Raw genomic sequence first — 22,098 nt, forward strand, 5'->3', positions numbered from 1 at the left:
TCAATCCCATGACCTTCTTGCTGTGAGGCAACAGTGCTAATCACAAATCCACCATGCTGATAATTTACCACAGGAAAAAACCCTGTACTTTGGATCTGTACTAACAATATCCAAGCCCCTGTAAGAGATAGAATCACTGCCCTTGAATTCACCTCCCACACCAGACAGCATTATGAGTGGTGTACTATACCAACAGCACACCTGGTCTGAGAAACAAAGGTCAAGCTATTTCATTATAAGTATTTTCCTCCTCCATAATACACAAGAGCCGAGCCAGAGTGAGCTCTACAACATCGCTGAGTGTAAGTCCTGTGATATAAACAGGCCAGGATAAACAACACTAATGCATGATTGTGCATTAACGGTCAGGAAGTACATGACGCACACCACGTTCACTCATGCACTACATGCTATCTGTCTTGCAAAAACAAAATGCATATATGTGTATTTATGTATATAAGTGGTTCTGCCAGTGTGGCATATACCATTACTATATATGCAGACGGGGGAAGAAAAAAGTGAAATACATGATGAACCTACACAGTTAATGAAACCGAATTAGCTGATGACAAACTAGTCAAGGTTTGGGATCCAATTAATCAGTTAAGTGAAAAATCAAAAAAGGGATACCCAATCCCGAAACTGCTCAAATTTAGGGCCAACTGCCACTTCAAATGAAAGATAAAGATTGGTTGCAAGGAAAACCAGCACTGTCTTGGCCCTCATTGCCCACCCCTGCACTAGATGAATGCTGGCTTTGCAAAATCACAACTAACTGGAAACAGGATGAGTATGTCATTATTAGGTCTAAATGATGGAGGAGAGGTAGGATTAGATTAGTTGTACTTTTTTCTACCCCCTTTTTAGACATATTCACTAATTATGTGGCATGAGTGTAGACAGATGTATATGGATGGGAATGCTTGTATTAAATTAGTTCATTTGCATTCTTGTTGCAGTCATATACATATACAGTGGGGAGAATAAGTATTTGACCCCCTGTCAGTTTTGCAGGTTTTCCCACCTACAAAGAATGGAGAGGTCTAAAATTTTTATCGTAGGTACACTTCAACTGTGAGAAACAGAATCTAAAAAAAAAAACAAAAAAAAAATCCAGAAAATCACAAATAATTAATTTGCACATTTTATTGCATAAAATAAGTATCTGACCCCTTACCAACAAGCAAAAATTCTGGCTCTCACAGACCTGTTAATTTTTCTTTAAGAAACCCTCTTATTCTGCACTCTTTACCTGTATTAATTGCACCTGTTTGAACTTGTTACCTGTATAAAAGACACCTGTTCACACAATCAATCACACTCCAACCTGTCCACCATAGCCAAGACCAAAGAGCTGTCTAAGGACACCAGGGACAAAACTGTAGACCTGCACAAGGCTGGGATGGACTACAGGACAACAGGCAAGCAGCTTGGTAGAAGACAACAACTGTTATGACTATTTATTAGAAAGTGGAAGAAAAACAAGATGACTGTCAGTCTCCCTCGGTCTGGGATTCCATGCAAGATCTCACTTTGTGGGGTAAGGATAATTCTGGGAAAGCTCAGAACTACACAGGAGGACCTGGTCAATGACCTGAAGAGAGCTGGGACCACAGTCACAAAGATTACATTAGTAACACATGATGCTGTCATGGTTTAAAATCCTGCAGGGCAGCAAGGTCCCCCTGCTCAAGCCAGCACATGTCCAGGCCCATTTGAAGTTCACCAGTGACCATCTGGATGATCCAGAGGAGGCATGGGAGAAGGTCATGTGGTCAGATGAGACCGGAATAGAACTTTTTGGAATCAACTCCACTTACCATGTTTAGAGGATGAGAACAACCCCAAGAAAACCATCCCAACCGTGAAGCATGGAGGTGGAAACATCATACTCTGGGGGTGCTCTTCTGCAAAGGGGGCAGGATGACTGCACCGTATTGAAGGGAGGATGGATGGGGTCATGTATTGCAAGATTTTGGCAAACAACCTCCTTCCCTCAGGAAGAACACTGAAGATGGGTTATGGCTGGGTCTTCCAGCATGACAATGACCCCAAACACACAGCCAGGGCAACTAAGGAGGGGCTCCGTAAGAAGCATTTCAAGGTCCTGGAGTGGTCTGGCCAGTCTCCAGACCTGAACTCAATAGAAAATCTTCAGAGGGAACTGAAACTGATTTGGAGAAGATCTGTATGGAGTGGACCAAAATCCTTGTTGCAGTGAAAACTTGGTCAAGAACTACAGGAAATGTCTGACCTCTGACCTCTGTAATGGCAGACAAATGTTTCTGTACCAAGTTAAGCTCTGTTTTTCTGGGGGAGGGTCAAATACTTATTTCATACAATAAAATGCAAATTAATTATTTAAAATCATACAATGTGATTTTCTGGATTTTTTTTTTTTTTTTTTTACATTCTGTCTCTCACAGTTGAAGTGTACCTACGATAAAAATTACAGACCTCTCCATTCTTTGTAGGTGGGAAAACCTGCAAAACTGACAGGGAGTCAAATACTTATTTTCCTCACTGTATATGTGATGTGGTGTTTGTATTAACACTGAGGAATAGGTGTATATGTGCTGAGTTTGATATTCTGGTCACTTTTGGTGGAATGTCTGAAATAAATTATTTATTCATTCAAAACCACAAGTCCACAAAAATACGTGTTAAACAAACATCCACATTAAACTTAACCTGTTCATCACTACTTTGCTTGTTTGGGAATTTGAGTCAGGGGGGAGGGGGGGGGCGTGGCGTTGCAATTTGGATTTCATTTGTCCTGCTCACATCATGTCAGTCTTGCTCACACTTTACCTCTTTACCCGTTTATGGGTTGATTGAAAGTTAGGCACAATTAAACATTGCCAGGATGGCAACATCCAGACTCGCCCCATTGAAGCTTCAAAAGCACTCTTCAGAAAACCTATCGGTGACATCACAGAGGGTTTGGTGAGTATCCTACACACACACACACATTTTATATATATATATATATATATATATATATATATATATATACACACACACACACACACACACGAGGTCTGTCCATAAAGTATCGTACCTTTTTATTTTTTTCAAAAACTATATGGATTTCATTCATATGTTTTTACGTCAGACATGCTTGAACCCTCGTGCACATGCGTGAGTTTTTCCACGCCTGTCGGTGACGTCATTCGCCTGTGAGCACGCCTTGTGGAAGGAGTGGTCCCGCCCCCTCGTCGGATTTTCATTGTCTCGAAATGGCGGAATGAAAAGGACATGGACATGTCCAGCTCTCCACAAGTTCTTTTATACCCACTCGACTGGTAAGCACTGAAAGCCGAGATAGACATGTCCCAACTTGTCCTCTAACACTCCGAAACGGAGGTGTTCCTTTGTCTCGCTTCATCAGCGAATCGGTCGTGACGCGCGAAGCCTCCGTGCGGCTTTCCATGACAAAATCTCTTGTTAAAAGTGAAATCTGCTGGAAAATGGCTGATGTCCAGGTCTTGTGATAACCAGAGAGCACACGATGGTCTCGTATCCACAGAGCCATCAGCTTAGAAATGATCCAGTGGTTTGTGCCGCATCGTTGCAGCTCGCAGCGCGGCGCACCGACGGTCCTTGAAGGGGTCCTTAAAGCTGTAGTTAAAGTCCTTATTCTCTGTGAAGCCCGTAAAATTTTCACTGAAAGCCAGATAAATTTTTTCGAATGGTTTCCAGGTGCCAGTCTCTAACAGCTTCTGAAAAAATTCTGATGGAAAAAAAGTCCTTTTCATTCCGCCATTTCCAGACAATGAAAATCCGACGAGGGGGCGGGACTACTCCTTCCACAAGGCGTGCTCACAGGCGAATGACGTCACCGACAGGCGTGGAAAAACTCACGCATGCGCACGAGGGTTCAAGCATGTCTGACGTAAAAACATATGAATGAAATCCATATAGTTTTTAAAAAAATAAAAAGGACCGTTAATTTATGGACAGACCACGTATATATATATATATATATATATATATATATATATATACACACACACACACACACACACACACACACACACACACACACACACACACACACACACACACACACACACACACACACACACACACAAAAATCCCAGTTCAATGAAGTTGGGATGTTGTATAAAATGTAAATAAAAACAAAATACAATGATAGCAAATCCTCTTAAACCAGTGTTCAATTGAATACACCACAAAGACAAGATATTTAAGGTTCAAACTGACAAACTTCATTGTTTTTGTGCAAATAATTGCTCATTTTTAAATGGATGCCTGCAACACATTTCAAAAAAGCTGGGACAGTGGTATGTTTACCACTGTGTTACATCACCTTTCCTTCTAACAACACTCAATAAGTGTTTGGGAACTGAGGACATGAATTGTGAGTCTCATGATTGGGTATAAAAGGAGCATCTCCAAAAGGCTCAGCCATTCAGAGGCAAAGATGAGGCGAGGATCACCACTTTGTGAACAACTGCGTGAAAAAATAGTCAACAGTTTAAGAGCAATGTTTCTCTCAGCATTCAATTGCAAGGAATTTAGGGATTCCATCATCTACAGTCCATAACATAATCATAAGATTCAGAGAATCTGGAGAACTTTCAACACGTAAGCCGCAAGGCCGAAAACCAACACTGAATGCCCGTGACCTTCGATCCCTCAGGCGGCGCTGCATTAAGAACTGACATCATTGTGTAAAGAATCTTACCCCGTGGGTACAGGAAAACTTCAGAAAACCATTGTCAGTTAACACAGTTCGTCGCTATGTCTACAACTGCAAGTTAAAACTCTACCATGCAAAGCGAAAGCCATACATCAACAACATCCAGAAATGCCATTGCCTTCTCTGGGCCTGAGCTCATTTGAAATGAACAGATGCAAAGTGGAGAAGTGTGCTATGGTCTGATGAGTCCACATTTCAAATTGTTTTTGGAAATCATGGACGTCGTGTCTTCCGGAGAAAAGAGGAAAAAGACCATCCAGAATCCAGCGCAAAGTTCAAAAGCCAGCATGTGTGATGGTATGAGTGTGTGTTAGTGCCCATGGCATGGGCAACTTACACATCTGTGATGACACCATCAATGCTGAAAGGTACATCCAGGTTTTGGAGCAACACATGCTGCCAACCAATCAACGTCTTTTTCAGGGACGTCCCTGCTTATTTCAGCAAGACAATGCCAAGCCACATTCTGCACGTGTTACAACAGTGTGGCTTCGTAGTTAAAGAGTGCGGGTACTAGACTGGCCTACCTGCAGTCCAGATCTGCTGACCTTTGGAAATGTGTGGCACATTATGAAGTGCAAAATACGACAATGGAGACCCCGGACTGTTGAACAACTGAAGTCGTACATCAAGCAAGAATAGGAAAGAATTCCACCTACAAAGCTTCAACAATTAATGTCCTCAGTTACCAAACACTTATTGAGTGTTGTTAGAAGGAAAGGTGATGTAACACATTGGTAAACATACCACTGTCCCAGCTTTTTTGAAATGTGTTGCAGGCATCCATTTCAAAATGAGCAAATATTTGCACAAAAACAATAAAGTTTATCAGTTTGAACTTTAAATATGTTTTCTTTGTGGTGTATTCAATTGAATATAGGTTGAAGAAGATTTGCAAATCATTGTATTCTGTTTTTATTTACATTTTACACAACGTCCCAACTTCATTGGAATTGGGGTTGTATAGATATGGTCTCTGGCTGGGACCTGAACTGCTGACCTGCACAGAGGTCCAGTGACCCATGACACATCTCATGAGTGTGTGTTGATCGATGTTACCACAATTACTTTTCAATTACTGAAAGTAACCAAGTTAGATTAGTAATTACTTTAATAGCTACTTTTACCAAAGAAGTTTTAAAGAAAAAAAATGCAGAAAAATGTCTTAGTAAAACTCAGTGCAGGTGTGCTGCCGTCACCGCGCTGTCTTTTTTTTTTTCCAGTTTGGAGCAGATGAACAGCTAGCAGCATCAAATGCTAAAAGTGGGCGAAGTGGTCAGTTCAGCTGAACTTCCGACCTCCCCCTGCCTACGGGCCAGTTTTAATATGGCGATCGACCCACACAATCTCTGTGACTGACGCATTGGGCACCCCTGATTTATACTGTATAAAAATACAAAAATAATTGTAATGCGCAGTGACTTGGAGAATTAACTTTAATCTGATTACAGATTTGGAAAGATTAACGCGTTAGATTACTCGTTACTGAAAAAAGCAGTCAGATTAGAGTAACGTCTTACTAAGTAACATTTTGCCGGTATCCCTGGTGTTGATGATGAATAAAGGATTCCACTGAAGCATGCCAAGTTTTCAGAGTTCTGCACTTTCCAGAGGAGCTGTCCTATTAGTTTGGCTAGTAAAAGATCATGTCTTTCTGCTGTCTGTGGTGCCATCTCAAAACTTTATGTGCAAACACACTTAGAGGGAAGAAACTGTTTTAAAATAAGAAATGGGTGCGACTGGAATAGGTTTTGTAAGTGTGGTTCCCTGTAGAGGGAGTAGATGAAGTAATAACTTCTCATCACTACACTGCTGACTTGCTATAATTTCAAAGACAAATGTCACAGAAAATTTGGACATCCCATTCTCAGGTGTGTGAGTGCAAATGGCCAAGAGAAGCATTGAAGCACAATGTCTTTGCAATCAAACAGAAACTCGTGTCACCAGTATCGCGGAGAATTGAGTGAGTCCATGCATGCAGGGGAGAAGGGATGCCTGAGGTAGAAGTGGGATTTGTATTCTGTCTAACCTCCCTGCCTGTTGGAGCTCTGAGAAGGCTGCACAAACACATAAAATGCAACTCACACAGCACTCACCTGAAAGTCCACTGGCCTCAGCTAACAGGAAGCTGCTCCAGGACATCAGGAAAAAGACCAATGTTTCCAGGAGTGGATTCTCACACAGCTGAGAGAATTTTGTGAGGTGGGGAGAGAGTTAAAGACTTACAACAAATAATCGCACTGTCGGCAACGCTTTCAGGTCAAAACATGGAGGTAATTGCAGCTGAAATAAAATGTGACTGCTCTGCTGGAATAAATGCACGCTCAAGCGTGACACCCTTACTGACACTACGCAGGAACTGAACTGCTGCAGAATGTGCAAACAAAATGCTTTTGCACAAGGTGTTCAGAAAGCCAGGGGATCTGCAATACAGACTAATACACTGGGTTTTAATGAGATCTTTTCTGGGATTTCTATAAAATGGATAAAGCACAGATCCCACTCCTGCTTTGCCACACTGTTAAACCGAACACTCCATTTTAATACAATAATTAAGTTAATGTAACTCAAACTTTGAAAAAAGTTATAGTCACTCATTTCCATTCGTTAAACTAACTCAAAAATGATTTTTTGTCATAACTCAGTTTCTTTAAGTGCATTTAAAGTCTTGGGCCATTTAAGTGTTGATGTATTTCCAGTGCATTCTATTCATTCATTTTAATTGAGCTTATACCATTATAAAAAACTGCAAATTCTGTTCATGGGCTACCATTTAGCATTTTTCATTTTGTTGTAGTCGTTTTAGATTTTTATTTATTTATTTATTTTAGAAAGGAGATTATTGTCAACAAGTAAACCAAAGAATGCATCCAAAAATTTAATCCAAAAAACAATGCAAATTTTTTAGGCAGAAATTTGTCACTTTTTTTTAATTGAAAAACATAAAATAGATTTACATAAGTTTAATTAACTCCAAACTCTTATGTTACTAAAACCTTAACAATTAAATCTTTGAAAATTATTTTATTTAAGAAGGCAAACTCAAATGGTTTAAGGCAATCGTTTTCCACAAATGGTTTGAGTTCAACTAACTCCTTGAGTTTTACAGTGCACTTACTACACAACAGTCCAACTGTACACACAAACTAATTTCAACCAGCTACATTGGTAAATGTTTCAGGACTGCCTTATTTTACACACACACACAAACATATATTTTTTACAGTAAACTACTGCGCAATAACGGCAGGTTTTTGAGATCATTATGTTTTACCATTGTTCATTTTACTTCCTACCCTCCTGAAATGTGCTTGTATCTTAGAGTAATAAATATAATCTTCAATATTTTGGGATTTAACCAAAAAGTGTACAAGAGTGTACGCCTCTGCCTTATAAAATGACGCGATGCATAATTTGCTTTGTATTGCTTTGCTCGCATTGCTTACTTTCAGGGTATACAGATGAGAATTAGCTTGTTACTATAATCCCATACAGTGCATCAAATGGAGATATTTATCGTTGAACTGCACACTGTCCCTTTCAAATAAAGGGAATAAATAAAAACTATAAAGCATATTTCCTGAAAAACAAGGGACCTTTAAGTTTTTATGACTCTGCTGGAGCACACTGGCGACATGCTACAGCATGTCCACCACTGGGGGCAGCACCACATACAACAGTAGCAAACACAGCATATAAAAGATCAGCTGTTGTTAACAAGACAATTAGAACAGTATAACTTTCTCTTTCTTAACCAATATGACAGTATTATCAAATTGTGAACTGAAGGTAAAGTTCAAACAAGTACATTTATCTGTTATTTATTTAGTATCCCATTGTCAGACATATTTATTTACATGCACGCACGCACACACACACACACACACACACACATATATACATACATATATATATATATATATACATACATATATATATACGAGGTCTGTCAATAAAGCAACGGTCCTTTTTATTTTTTTCAAAAACTATATGGATTTCATTCATATGTTTTTACGTCAGACATGCTTGAACCCTCGTGCGCATGCGTGAGTTTTTCCACGCCTGTTGGTGATGTCATTCGCCTGTGAGCACTCCTTGTGGGAGGAGTCGTCCAGCCCCTCGTCGGAATTCCTTTGTCTGAGAAGTTGCTGAGAGACTGGCGCGTTGTTTGATCAAAATTTTTTCTAAACCTGTGAGACACATCGAAGTGGACACGGTTCGAAAAATTAAGCTGGTTTTCAGTGAAAATTTTAACGGCTGATGAGAGATTTTGAGGTGATTCTGTCGCTTTAAGGACTTCCCACGGTGCGAGACGTCGCTCAGCGCTCTCAGCCGCCGTCGTCAGCCTGTTCAAGCTGAAAACCTCCACATTTCAGGCTCTATTGATCCAGGACGTCGTGAGAGAACAGAGAAGTTTCAGAAGAAGTCGGTTTCAGCATTTTATCCGGATATTCCACTGTTAAAGGAGATTTTTTTAATGAAAGACGTGCGGACGGGTCCTCGCGTCGGGACGGGTCCTCGCGTCGGGACGCAGCCGACGCGGTGCGGCGGCACAGGAAAAACACCTCCGTGTTGATAACCATTTGTAAAATCCAGGCGGCTTTTGATGGCTTTCAGTGGAGTGAGTATATGAGAAATTGTTTAACAGCAGGACATGTTCCAACTTGTCCTTAAGGCTTTCAACCACAGGAAAAACACCTCTGTAGAAAGCCTTAAGGACAAGTTGGAACATGTCCTGCTGTTAAACAATTTCTCATATACTCACTCCACTGAAAGCCATCAAAAGCCGCCTGGATTTTACAAATGGTTATCAACACGGAGGTGTTTTTCCTGTGCCGCCGCACCGCGTCGGCTGCGTCCCGACGCGCGGACCCGTCCGCACGTCTTTCATTAAAAAAAATCTCCTTTAACAGTGGAATATCCGGATAAAATGCTGAAACCGACTTCTTCTGAAACTTCTCTGTTCTCTCACGACGTCCTGGATCAATAGAACCTGAAATGTGGAGGTTTTCAGCTTGAACAGGCTGACGACGGCGGCTGAGAGCGCTGAGCGACGTCTCGCACCGTGGGAAATCCTTAAAGCGACAGAATCACCTCAAAATCTCTCATCAGCCGTTAAAATTTTCACTGAAAACCAGCATAATTTTTCGAACCGTGTCCACTTCGATGTGTCTCACAGGTTTAGAAAAAATTTTGATCAAACAACGCGCCAGTCTCTCAGCAACTTCTCAGACAAAGGAATTCCGACGAGGGACTGGACGACTCCTCCCACAAGGAGTGCTCACAGGCGAATGACGTCACCGACAGGCGTGGAAAAACTCACGCATGCACACGAGGGTTCAAGCATGTCTGACGTAAAAACATACGAATGAAATCCATATAGTTTTTGAAAAAAATAAAAAGGACCGTTACTTTATTGACAGCCCTCGTATATATATATATATATATATATATATATATATATATATATATATATATATATATATATATATATATATATATATATATATATATACGTAGATTGTTTTTATCTCACAGGTAAAGTTAACATTTCTGTCTCGTTAGAGCCTTTCCTCGACCTTTGAGCTTATGGCAGTTTGAAGATGCTGAGGTAGCAGCAAAATTGATTAACTGATTTACAACATTAAAACTGAACCATTGACCAGTTAACAGTACTGGATTTTCTGGACTGTAAGTTGCACCAGAGTATTTGTCGCATGTGTCCAAAAATGTGTTATGCAGGGTGGGGGTGGAGTGCATATAAAGTTGCACCACCCTATGAGTTGCATTGATTTTTGAAGTGTGGTGCTACATTTTCACATAACAAAAAGCAAATTGAATTTAACTGGTGCATTATTTACTTATAATACAAGCTGCATTAGCGAGCAGAAGCTAACAAGTTAATTAAAGTTAAAATTTGTAGTAGATCATAGGCTTACTTTAGTTTAGCCAAGTTGCCCTGCTTGTTGCTGTTGATATTTTTGCCTCACACAGTCCAAACAAGTATTTGAGAAGTGCTGAGAATTATGAAAGTTATGTTCCTGCATTTTATTCAAATATGGTGTTTAAGTTTAAGAGCATGATTTATTAAATTCACTCATTCTTTAAGACACAGAACTTTTCTCATTCAGATTTTCTTGTTTTATGGTGGTTGGCATCTGGGCTGGAGAGGGACTTTGATATCTAAGATCGGTCCACTTTAGATCACGACCTCATATTAATATGACAATCACGCAGTTATATCCTTACATGTTAAATCTACAACAGTGCACTGTTCTGTAAAGCCTTGTAAGTCAGTGTATTTTTCAAAACTATTTCCAATTCAGTGCAAGTAAGGGTTGCTTTACAACGTAGATTTATTTCAACATGAGTGCACATCTCCAACATTCACGACTTAGATTTCACAAATATGAGAACACGAGTTAAAGAGCAATCTCCGACACTATTGTTTATACCTTCAGAATGTCCTTTTCAGCGGTATCAAATATAAAGCAAATTACTGTTCACAGATATCTAATCATTATGAATAAAGAATAAAATAATTAGTGCACTGTTCTCTGCAAGTTTGCTATTCACAGTATAACATACATTTCTATTGATGCCATTATCTTTTGTTCCCCCTCTGCATTAGAGTAGTTTCAAAGGAACATGGCCAACCCTAAAACATTAATAAACACCTGAACAGTGCACTGGTCTCTGCAACTTTCTTTATTACAGTATTATCGTCCAAAGACATATGAAATTCTTTCTCAGTGCACATGAGCATGAATGCCTCAAGTTTTTTTCTGGGTCAAAGTGCTCCTGAGCCTGTATTTTTTAATTAATTTCACTGTTGAGAAACGTCTTTCACAGGCTGCCTACTTGTGTGATGGACAGTGTTAATAGCAACTTGTAGGCCAGTCCAATCACATGGTAGGCATCAGTTAGCAGATTGTACTGAGACAGGATGAGATGAACACAAATGACAGTTTTTACAGGAGGAACAAATTTTGCTCACTTGTTCAACATCCTCCTGTTCCATGGAAGGATCCTCCTCACTTCCTTGTGGCATCACTAGCTGTCCTGACAGTATAACTCTCCAGAAGGGACACCTTTAGTCTGTCCCACTGACATGAAAGGCTGTAGAGTTCACTACATAATGTGCCAACTGTAGCTCTATTGTCAAAATTAAGGAGACATTTGCTTATTTCATCCGAAGCCGAGCTGGGGAGTCTCTTTTCCCTCAGATGAGCAAAGCTTTGAGGGTCTAGACAGGCAAAATCTGAGCAAAGTTTTGCATTGACAGAAAACCTTCTATGGACACTGTCACTGTGTCCATAATGACATTGTGAACTTTGACCTTGAAGTCAGTATCATTTTTTGCAAGTTCTCCTGGCATTCTTTTCTTTTTTCTGAGCCTTCTCTCAGGAGGGGTGGTCTGCATTACCAGCTCACACTCTTCCTCCCCTTGCAATTTTCTTTAGCCTACTTCACAAACTCATCAGCTGCATACTTTACTCCTTCAAAGTCCCTAGCACACTTTATTCCTTCAAAGTCCCTAGCACACTCCCTGAGACCCTCCTCTGTCGCCTCAACCAGACGTTGAGCTGTTATGATATCCATTCCCCTTGTCTGTAAGTATTTTGAAAGGGGAGATGTCTGCTCAAAAATGCAAAGGAAAACTTAAGCAGTGAGCACCGTCTCATATACCACAAAAGGCCTTCTATGAATCCCTTTGCCTTGGCACTCACAGTTGGCTGTTGTGTTCTGTCATCTGCAATGGTGTGTGAAGTCATAAGCACTTCAAGAAACAAGGCTCCCTGAGGATTCCCAAAGCACCCAAACACTTAACTTAGTGCCTGATCCTTAGCCCACCACCCGCTTGGCCCTATTGGCCACAGTCGTCTGTGATGCTTGTCTTGACTCATCTCTTGCCACCTCTGCATGCACTTGTATGACTCTCTTAGGAAAACTGCTATGTCATTAAGCAGCGAAATGCGCGAGGCACTTTCCACAACACTGCCTGTTGTGTCTGCCAGTACAAGATTCAAAAGATTTGCATAACACCATGTATGAATTTGATTGGGGGACTGCTCAGAGAGGAGTGTAAAAGACCCCCGATACTGTCCCTGCATATTGGCTGTACCATCTGTGGAGTGCCTACACATGTCCTAATATCAGCATTAAGCTCTAGTAGAACCTTTTTTTCAGGAGCTCTGCCAAAATGCTATAAATGACTCACAGTCCACCATAGCAATCAATCTTTCATGAATGACACTGGTTCCATATCTGAGGATGATGGAGCATGGTGTTTGCTGCCGATATCTTGTGTGGTGTCAATTTGGACTGAAAACATGCCAGCTTGTCTTACTTCTGCAGCTACAATCACTTTTATCAGTTGGCTGATGACATTCACAACTTTATTGAATGTCTTTTGACAGCAGTGTACCTAGAGACCCTATGCCTTTTGACCCAGTTTCTGCTGCTTCTTGCTGTTTTCTATGCATGTGTTTATATGCTGTTGTAGGCAAATGTCATTTATTTTGTTTATATAGCACCAAATCACAACAAAGCTGCCTCAAGGCGCTTCACACAAGTAAGTTTAATCTTACCAATCGCTAGAGCAAACACACAGGTGACAGTGGTAAGGGAAAAACTCCCTCTGATGATACTGAGGAAGAAACCTCAGGCAGACCAGACTCAGGGGGGTGACCCACCGCTTAGGCCATTCTAGCATTGACAAAATTTTGCAAAGTTTTACAAAACAGACCATAACAACAAACGATGAATTTGATGAGAAGTCCATGCAGTTGATTTAAGTTGATTCTACTCAAAAGAAGAATCAACTCTAAAACGTTGCCATAACAGCATTGGTTTCTATGCTGCAACCTGCCTCCTTTATATTTTACCTGTATCCACAATTGCTGATAACTTTAATAACATCCACTATACATACCATCACCTGACGTTTCTGTTTCATTTGCTCAGCACGCAATGACATTTGGTTGCCAGTCAACAGACTTTACACATCTGGCTTTTGTACATTCAGAAAGTAAGCATTTGCACTATCTCTGTGTGTCTTACTTTTTTCATGTTCCACTATCTATTGGTGAATGTGTTTCCAGTCTTTCATGCCTCCCTTTAAGAAAGGGCCATCACTAACTACAGGTGCAAATGCCACACAAACAGAACAGTACATAGACTGATTTTTTTTCTACAGTACAACCCCTGCCAAAAATTATGGAATCACCGGCCTCGGAGGATGTTCATTCAGTTGTTTAATTTTGTAGGAAAAAAGCAGATCACAGACATGATACAAAACTAAAGTCATTTCAAATGGCAACTTTCTGGCTTTAAGAAACACTATAAGAAATCAAGAAAAAAAGATTGTGGCAGTCAGTAACGGTTACTTTTTTAGACCAAGCAGAGGAAAAAAATATGGAATCACTCAATTCTGAGGAAAAAATTATGGAATCACCCTGTAAATTTTCATCCCCAAAATGAACACCTGCGTCATATCAGATCTGCTGGTTAGTCTGCATCTAAAAAGGAGTGAACACACCTTGGAGAGCTGTTGTACCAAGTGGACTGACATGAATCATGGCTCCAACACGAGAGATGTCAATTGAAACAAAGGAGAGGATTATCAAACTCTTAAAAGAGAGTAAATCATCACGCAATGTTGCAAAAGATGTTGGTTTTTCACAGTCAGCTGTGTCTAGACTCTGGACCAAATACAAACAACATGGGAAGGTTGTTAAAGGCAAACATAGTGGTAGACCAAGGAAGACATCAAAGCGTCAAGACAGAAAACTTAAAGCAATATGTCTCAAAAATCGAAAAATGTACAACAAAACAAATGAGGAACGAATGGGAGAAACTGGAGTCAACGTCTGTGACCGAACTGTAAGAAACCACCTAAAGGAAATGGGATTTACATACAGAAAAGCTAAACGAAAGGCATCATTAACACCTAAACAGAAAAAAACAAGGTTACAATGGGCTAAGGAAAAGCAATTGTGGACTGTGGATGAGAGGATGAAAGTCATATTCAGTGATGAATCTCGAATCTGCATTGGGCAAGGTGATGATGCTGGAACTTTTGTTTGGTGCCTTTCCAATGAGATTTATAAAGATGACTGCCTGAAGAGAACATGTAAATTTCCACAGTCATTGATGATATGGGGCTGCATGTCAGGTAAAGGCACTGGGGAGATGGCTGTCATTACATCATCAATAAATGCACAAGTTTATGTTGATATTTTGGACAATTGAAAGGATGTTTGGGGATGATGAAATCATTTTTCATGATGATAATGCATCTTACCATAGAGCAAAAACTGCAAAAACATTCTTTGCAAAAAGACACATAGGGTCAATGTCATGGCATAGGGTCAATGTCAATGAGCAGATCTGATTTGACGCAGGTGTTAATTTGGGGGATGAAAATTTACAGGGTGATTCCATAATTTTTTCCTCAGAATTGAGTGATTCCATATTTTTTTCCCTCTGCTTGGTCTAAAAAAGTAACCCTTACTAACTGCCACAATCTTTTTTCTTGATTTCTTATAGTGTTTCTTAAAGCCAGAAAGTTGCCATTTGAAATGACTTTAGTTTTGTGTCATGTCTGTGATCTGCTTTTTTTCTACAAAATTAAACAACTGAATGAACATCCTCTGAGGCTGGTGATTCCATAATTTTTGCCAGGGGTTGTAAGTCAGCCACTTACTTACAGCCAAGATGCAGTGATTGGTTCCATCTCTGTTATTGAAAACTTTTGGTATAGCAATATTAGTGATTTGATGAGGATGATAAGAAAAAAATGTGTCCCCTATGACTGCGGGCGAGCAAAGTAATCAAAACTACCAACAGCCTCATCATCATCTGTGTCATTCCGAACTTGTGGATCAGGGTTCTGCTGCTGAGCTGCTGCCTTTGTAGTCAGTCCCTGAGTAGATGCTGCTCTCCCTTTCACACTTCCTGCACCTGTATTACAATAAAAAATGATAATCCGTAAGGCTTTAGCACAGTTGATATGGAAAACCCATTTTGACTTAACCAATTAAGATGTTGCCAATGGCAAAATATGTAGGCTTATTTCATATTACTTTCATCATATTCCTTTTCAGTTGTGGGCTTTGTGTAGTTACTATCTTACTTTTAATGATAAAACAAAATATAACTGGTCACTGCTATCGTTTGGGCATAGAAAGTGGATATATTGGAACTACTGCTTGCTTGTTCACGCACTCTGTTACAACAGCTGACCTGTTCCTTCCGTACTCAATCAATTAATCAATCAATTTTATTTATATAGGGCCAAATCACAACAAACAGTTGCCCCAAGACGCTTTATATTGCAAGGCAAGGCCATACAATAATTACGTAAAAACCCCAATGGTCAAAACGACCCCCTGTGAGCAAGCACTTGGCGAGAGTGGGAAGGAAAAACTCCCTTTTAACAGGAAGAAACCTCCAGCAGAACCAGGCTCAGGGAGGGGCAGTCTTCTGCTGGGACTGGTTGGGGCTGAGGGAGAGAACCAGGAAAAAGACATGCTGTGGAGGGGAGCAGAGATCAATCACTAATGATTAAATGCAGAGTGGTGCATACAGAGCAAAAAGAGAAAGAAACACCCCAGCAGTCTAAGTCTATAACAGCATAACTAAGGGATGGTTCAGGGTCACCTGATCCAGCCCTAACTATAAGCTTTAGCAAAAAGGAAAGTTTAAAGCCTAATCTTAAAAGTAGAGAGGGTGTCTGTCTCCCTGATCCGAATTGGGAGCTGGTTCCACAGGAGAGGAGCCTGAAAGCTGAAGGCTCTGCCTCCCATTCTACTCTTACAAACCCTAGGAACTACAAGTAACCCTGCAGTCTGAGAGCGAAGCGCTCTATTGGGGTGATATGGTACTATGAGGTCCCTAAGATAAGAAGGGACCTGATTATTCAAAACCTTATAAGTAAGAAGAAGAATTTTAAATTCTATTCTAGAATTAACAGGAAGCCAATGAAGAGAGGCCAATATGGGTGAGATATGCTCTCTCCTTCTAGTCCCCGTCAGTACTCTAGCTGCAGCATTTTGAATTAACTGAAGGCTTTTCAGGGAACTTTTAGGACAAGCTGATAATAATGAATTACAATAGTCCAGCCTAGAGGAAATAAATGCATGAATTAGTTTTTCAGTATCACTCTGAGACAAGACCTTTCTAATTTTAGAGATATTGCGTAAATGCAAAAAAGCAGTCTTACATATTTGTTTAATATGCACTTCGAATGACATATCCTGATCAAAAATGACTCCAAGATTTCTCACAGTATTACTAGAGGTCAGGGTAATGCCATCCAGAGTAAGGATCTGGTTAGACATCATGTTTCTAAGATTTGTGGGGCCAAGTACAATAACTTCAGTTTTATCTGAGTTTAAAAGCAGGAAATTAGAGGTCATCCATGTCCTTATGTCTGTAAGACAATCCTGCAGTTTAGCTAATTGGTGTGCGTCCTCTGGCTTCATGGATAGATAAAGCTGGGTATCATCTGCATAACAATGAAAATTTAAGCAATGCCGTCTAATAATACTGCCTAAGGGAAGCATGTATAAAGTGAATAAAATTGGTCCTAGCACAGAACCTTGTGGAACTCCATAATTAACCTTAGTCTGTGAAGAAGATTCCCCATTTACATGAACAAATTGTAATCTATTAGATAAATATGATTCAAACCACCGCAGCGCAGTGCCTTTAATACCTATGGCATGCTCTAATCTCTGTAATAAAATCTTATGGTCAACAGTATCAAAAGCAGCACTGAGGTCTAACAGAACAAGCACAGAGATGAGTCCACTGTCTGAGGCCATAAGAAGATCATTTGTAACCTTCACTAATGCTGTGGACATGTTGATGGTTTGGATGAAGTAACTAATGAAAATAACTCAGACAGAACAATCTGAGAGAAAGAGTTTAATCAAATACCGGCATCACTGAAAGCAGCCAAAGATAACGATACGTCTTTGGGATGATTATGAGTAATTTTTTCTCTAATAGTTAAAATTTTATTAGCAAAGAAAGTCATGAAGTCATTACTAGTTAAAGTTAAAGGAATACTCGGCTCAATAGAGCTCTGACTCTTTGTCAGCCTGGCTACAGTGCTGAAAAGAAACCTGGGGTTGTTCTTATTTTCTTCAATTAGTGATGAGTAGTAAGATGTCCTAGCTTTATGGAGGGCTTTTTTTATAGAGCAACAGACTCTTTTTCCAGGCTAAGTGAAGATCTTCTAAATTAGTGAGACGCCATTTCCTCTCCAACTTACGGGTTATCTGCTTTAAGCTGCGAGTTTGTGAGTTATACCACGGAGTCAGGCACTTCTGATTTAAAGCTCTCTTTTTCAGAGGAGCTACAGCATCCAAAGTTGTCTTCAATGAGGATGTAAAACTATTGACGAGATACTCTATCTCACTTACAGAGTTTAGGTAGCTACTCTGCACTGTGTTGGTATATGGCATTAGGGAACATAAAGAAGGAAACATATCCTTAAACCTAGTTACAGCGCTTTCTGAAAGACTTCTAGTGTAATGAAACTTATTCCCCACTGCTGGGTAGTCCATCAGAGTAAATGTAAACGTTATTAAGAAATGATCAGACAGAAGGGAGTTTTCAGGGAATACTGTTAAGTCTTCAATTTCCATACCATAAGTCAGAACAAGATCTAAGATATGATTAAAGTGGTGGGTGGACTCATTTACATTTTCAGCAAAGCCAATTGAGTCTAATAATAGATTAAATGCAGTGTTGAGGCTGTCATTCTCAGCATCTGTGTGGATGTTAAAATCGCCCACTATAATTATCTTATCTGAGCTAAGCACTAAGTCAGACAAAAGGTCTGAAAATTCACAGAGAAACTCAGAGTAACGACCAGGTGGATGATAGATAATAAATAAAACTGGTTTTTGGGACTTCCAATTTAGATTGACAAGACTAAGAGTCAAGCTTTCAAATGAATTAAAGCTCTGTCTGGGTTTTTGATTAATTAATAAGCTGGAATGGAAGATTGCTGCTAATCCTCCGCCTCGGCCCGTGCTACGAGCGTTCTGGCAGTTAGTGTGACGGGGGGGTATTGACTCATTTAAACTAACATATTCATCCTGCTGTAACCAGGTTTCTGTAAGGCCGAATAAATCAATATGTTGATCAATTATTATATCATTTACTAACAGGGACTTAGAAGAGAGGGACCTAATGTTTAATAGACCACATTTAACTGTTTTAGTCTGTGGTGCAGTTGAAGGTGCTATATTATTTTTTCTTTTTGAATTTTTATGCTTAAATAGATTTTTGCTGGTTATTGGTAGTCTGGGAGCAGGCACCGTCTCTACGGGGATGGGGTAATGAGGGGATGGCAGGGGGAGAGAAGCTGCAGAGAGGTGTGTAAGACTACAACTCTGCTTCCTGGTCCCAACCCTGGATAGTCACGATTTGGAGGATTTAAGAAAATTGGCCAGATTTCTAGAAATGAGAGCTGCTCCATCCAAAGTGGGATGGATGCCGTCTCTCCTAACAAGACCAGGTTTTCCCCAGAAGCTTTGCCAATTATCTATGAAGCCCACCTCATTTTTTGGACACCACTCAGACAGCCAGCAATTCAAGGAGAACATGCGGCTAAACATGTCACTCCCGGTCCGATTGGGGAGGGGCCCAGAGAAAACTACAGAGTCCGACATTGTTTTTGCAAAGTTACAGACCGATTCAATGTTAATTTTAGTGACCTCCGATTGGCGTAACCGGGTGTCATTACTGCCGACGTGAATTACAATCTTACCAAATTTACGCTTAGCCTTAGCCAGCAGTTTCAAATTTCCTTCAATGTCGCCTGCTCTGGCCCCCGGAAGACAATTGACTATGGTTGCTGGTGTCGCTAACTTCACATTTCTCAAAACAGTCGCCAATAACCAGAGTTTGTTCCTTGGCGGGTGTGTCGCTGAGTTGGGAAAAACGGTTAGAAATGTGAATGGGTTGGCGGTGTACACGGGGCTTCTGTTTAGGGCTATGCTTCCTCCTCACAGTCACCCAGTCGGCCTGCTTTCCCGGCTGCTCGGGATCTGCCAGAGGGAAACTAACGGCGGCTAAGCTACCTTGGTCCGCACCGACTACAGGGGCCTGGCTAGCTGTAGAATTTTCCACGGTGCGGAGCCGAGTCTCCAATTCGCCCAGCCTGGCCTCCAAAGCTACGAATAAGCTACACTTATTGCTAAAGGAGGCCAAGGAATAACTAAACATTTCACACCCAGAGCAGAAAAGTGCGGGAGAGACAGGAGAAGCCGCCATGCTAAACCGGCTAAGAGCTAGTAGCTGCGCTAAGCTAGCGGATTCCTAAAAACACGCAAAGTGAATAACGTGTAAATAATTTAGAGGTGATTCAGCAGAGGGAGTGCTTTAGTTAAGGCACGTGAAGATAACACTGTGAAACAAATCGTTATCTAGGTAACTAGATCAATCTAACTGCGCAGATTAAACAGCTAACAGATACAGCAAAACACCGCTGTGCTCCGGAACAGGAAGTGATACAATACCGCAGTGAGAGTCAACCACCAGTAGAGGCAAGCAAGAGCAAAAAAAACCCTACTGACAGCAGCAATCCCCTCATAACTGGCTCCTGGCTCTGCTTCTGACACAAACACATTTTAAAAATGGTCATAATTCTCAGCACAAACCCCCCTTTTCACAAAGCCTTCTGATCAATACAGGTCAGTTTTCTTAATGTAGTGCTGAATCATCTAGCATCTCAGGACACTTTTCATATAGAGCAGGTCTACACCATACATTTCATTATATTAATTCTAATAATATTCACTCAATGAGTTCTTTACGTTCTCAGGGTGCAGGACTACTTTGTGTCCCTAAGGTGAATAAGAAGTCTGCGGGTCACAGAGCATTCTCTTATCGTGCCCCTGTTCTGTGGAATGATCTCCCTCTGTCAATAAAAGTCAGATTCTGTGGAGATTTTCAAGTCCAGACTTAAGACGCACTTATTTTCCCTTTCATATGGCTAGCATACTGGTCCAGTTTTGTTTTACGCTTTTTACTCTTAATTCATTTATTAGTAATTGGAGCGGGCTGCGGCCTCAACTTTACCTAAATTCTGGATCTTTTAGTGAAGTTTAGGGCTAGTGGCCGGCGATCACCTTAGTATTTCTCAGTTTTTCTTGTCGCTTAATGCTGACAAATTATACAGTATTTTTTGTCTTTCTGATGCCTGATTCTGTTTTTTTCTCTCTGTTTAAGCTGCAGCTCCATCCAGAGATGGGAGTTGTATTCGTGTTGGCGATCCTCCTGTCCTGTGCACCAATAGCATTTCTTGTATATTCGTACGTGAATTGTTCTGTAATTTATGTTTGTAGCATGGCCCAAGCAGAGGGTCACCCCTTTGAGTCTGGTCTGCTTGAGGTTTCTTCCTCAGAGGGAGTTTTTCCTTACCACTGTTGCTCTGGGGGTTGGTAAGGTTCGACCTTACCTGTGTGAAGCGCTTTGAGGCAACTCTGTTGTGATTTGGTGCTATATAAATGAAAATAAATTGAAATTGAACTGAACTGAAATGAGCAGTCCTACCTGCCCTCTCTGGACTTGTGGGCTCATGGCTGGTGTTTGGTGCTGGTGGATCTTGCCTTTGTCTCTGAAGGTCAACAAGACAAAGTTTCCCGGTTATATGGCATCATGATTGCACCATAGTGTTATTTACATTAAATAACAACATCATGCCATGAGACCACACAGTTCATTAACTTTATAATTAATTAACTTGAATGATGGTTTGCAGGCAAAGTTCAACATCTTGCCCTTACATCCTCATTTGTTCGTGAGCTCATTTTGTGAAAATCCAATTTTAGCGCGATTGCCTGCGTCTATTTCCAGAGCTTTCCTCTTGTTAATCCTGACTGAACATGCCCCCCCCACTCCCCCAAGAAAAGAAGAAACGCACACCAGCCCGAACATCATGCCAGCCCACCGGGAATAGTCGCGGTCCTCCCGATTACCCACTCTGTGTGCAGTTGGCACAGAGTGTATTATCCCCGCCTTCTGCTCTGGAGTGTCAATCGCAGTTCTTAATTCTGCATAGCACAAAGTCAGCTTGTCACATGTCTAAATTGTGCCATCTTGTGGCCATAGATTATAATGTAGCATGTTTTCCAAATATATGTCACTTTTGGAATATGACTTGCAGGATCTCCAGAGCTAGTTAAAAATGTGACTCAGTCCAGAAAATACAGCCCATTTAGATTGACTAAGGGGTCTGTGTATCCATGCAGTCATATCTTTTCATTTAAAATCCATTACCCATTTGTATCAGGTAAGTGTTACAATCCTGTAAGTATATCCTGAAAGTGTATCATGAGGCCCATTGCTGC

The 22,098-nt window shown here is 40.6% G+C and overlaps 1 protein-coding gene across 1 annotated transcript in view; it reads right to left on the minus strand.

Moving 5' to 3' along the window:
* Positions 1-22,098, minus strand: part of LOC117508771 (sodium/hydrogen exchanger 9-like) — a 308,738-nt gene that overhangs the window by 199,573 nt on the left and 87,067 nt on the right. Inside the window, exon 8 of the mRNA XM_034168606.1 lies at positions 6,823-6,928. Within this exon, the coding sequence (XP_034024497.1) occupies positions 6,823-6,928 (106 nt within the window). The remainder of the gene's footprint in view (positions 1-6,822; positions 6,929-22,098) is intronic.

The sequence above is a fragment of the Thalassophryne amazonica genome, chromosome 1 (genome assembly GCF_902500255.1).
Source record: "Thalassophryne amazonica chromosome 1, fThaAma1.1, whole genome shotgun sequence".
NCBI classification, from domain to species: domain Eukaryota; kingdom Metazoa; phylum Chordata; class Actinopteri; order Batrachoidiformes; family Batrachoididae; genus Thalassophryne; species Thalassophryne amazonica.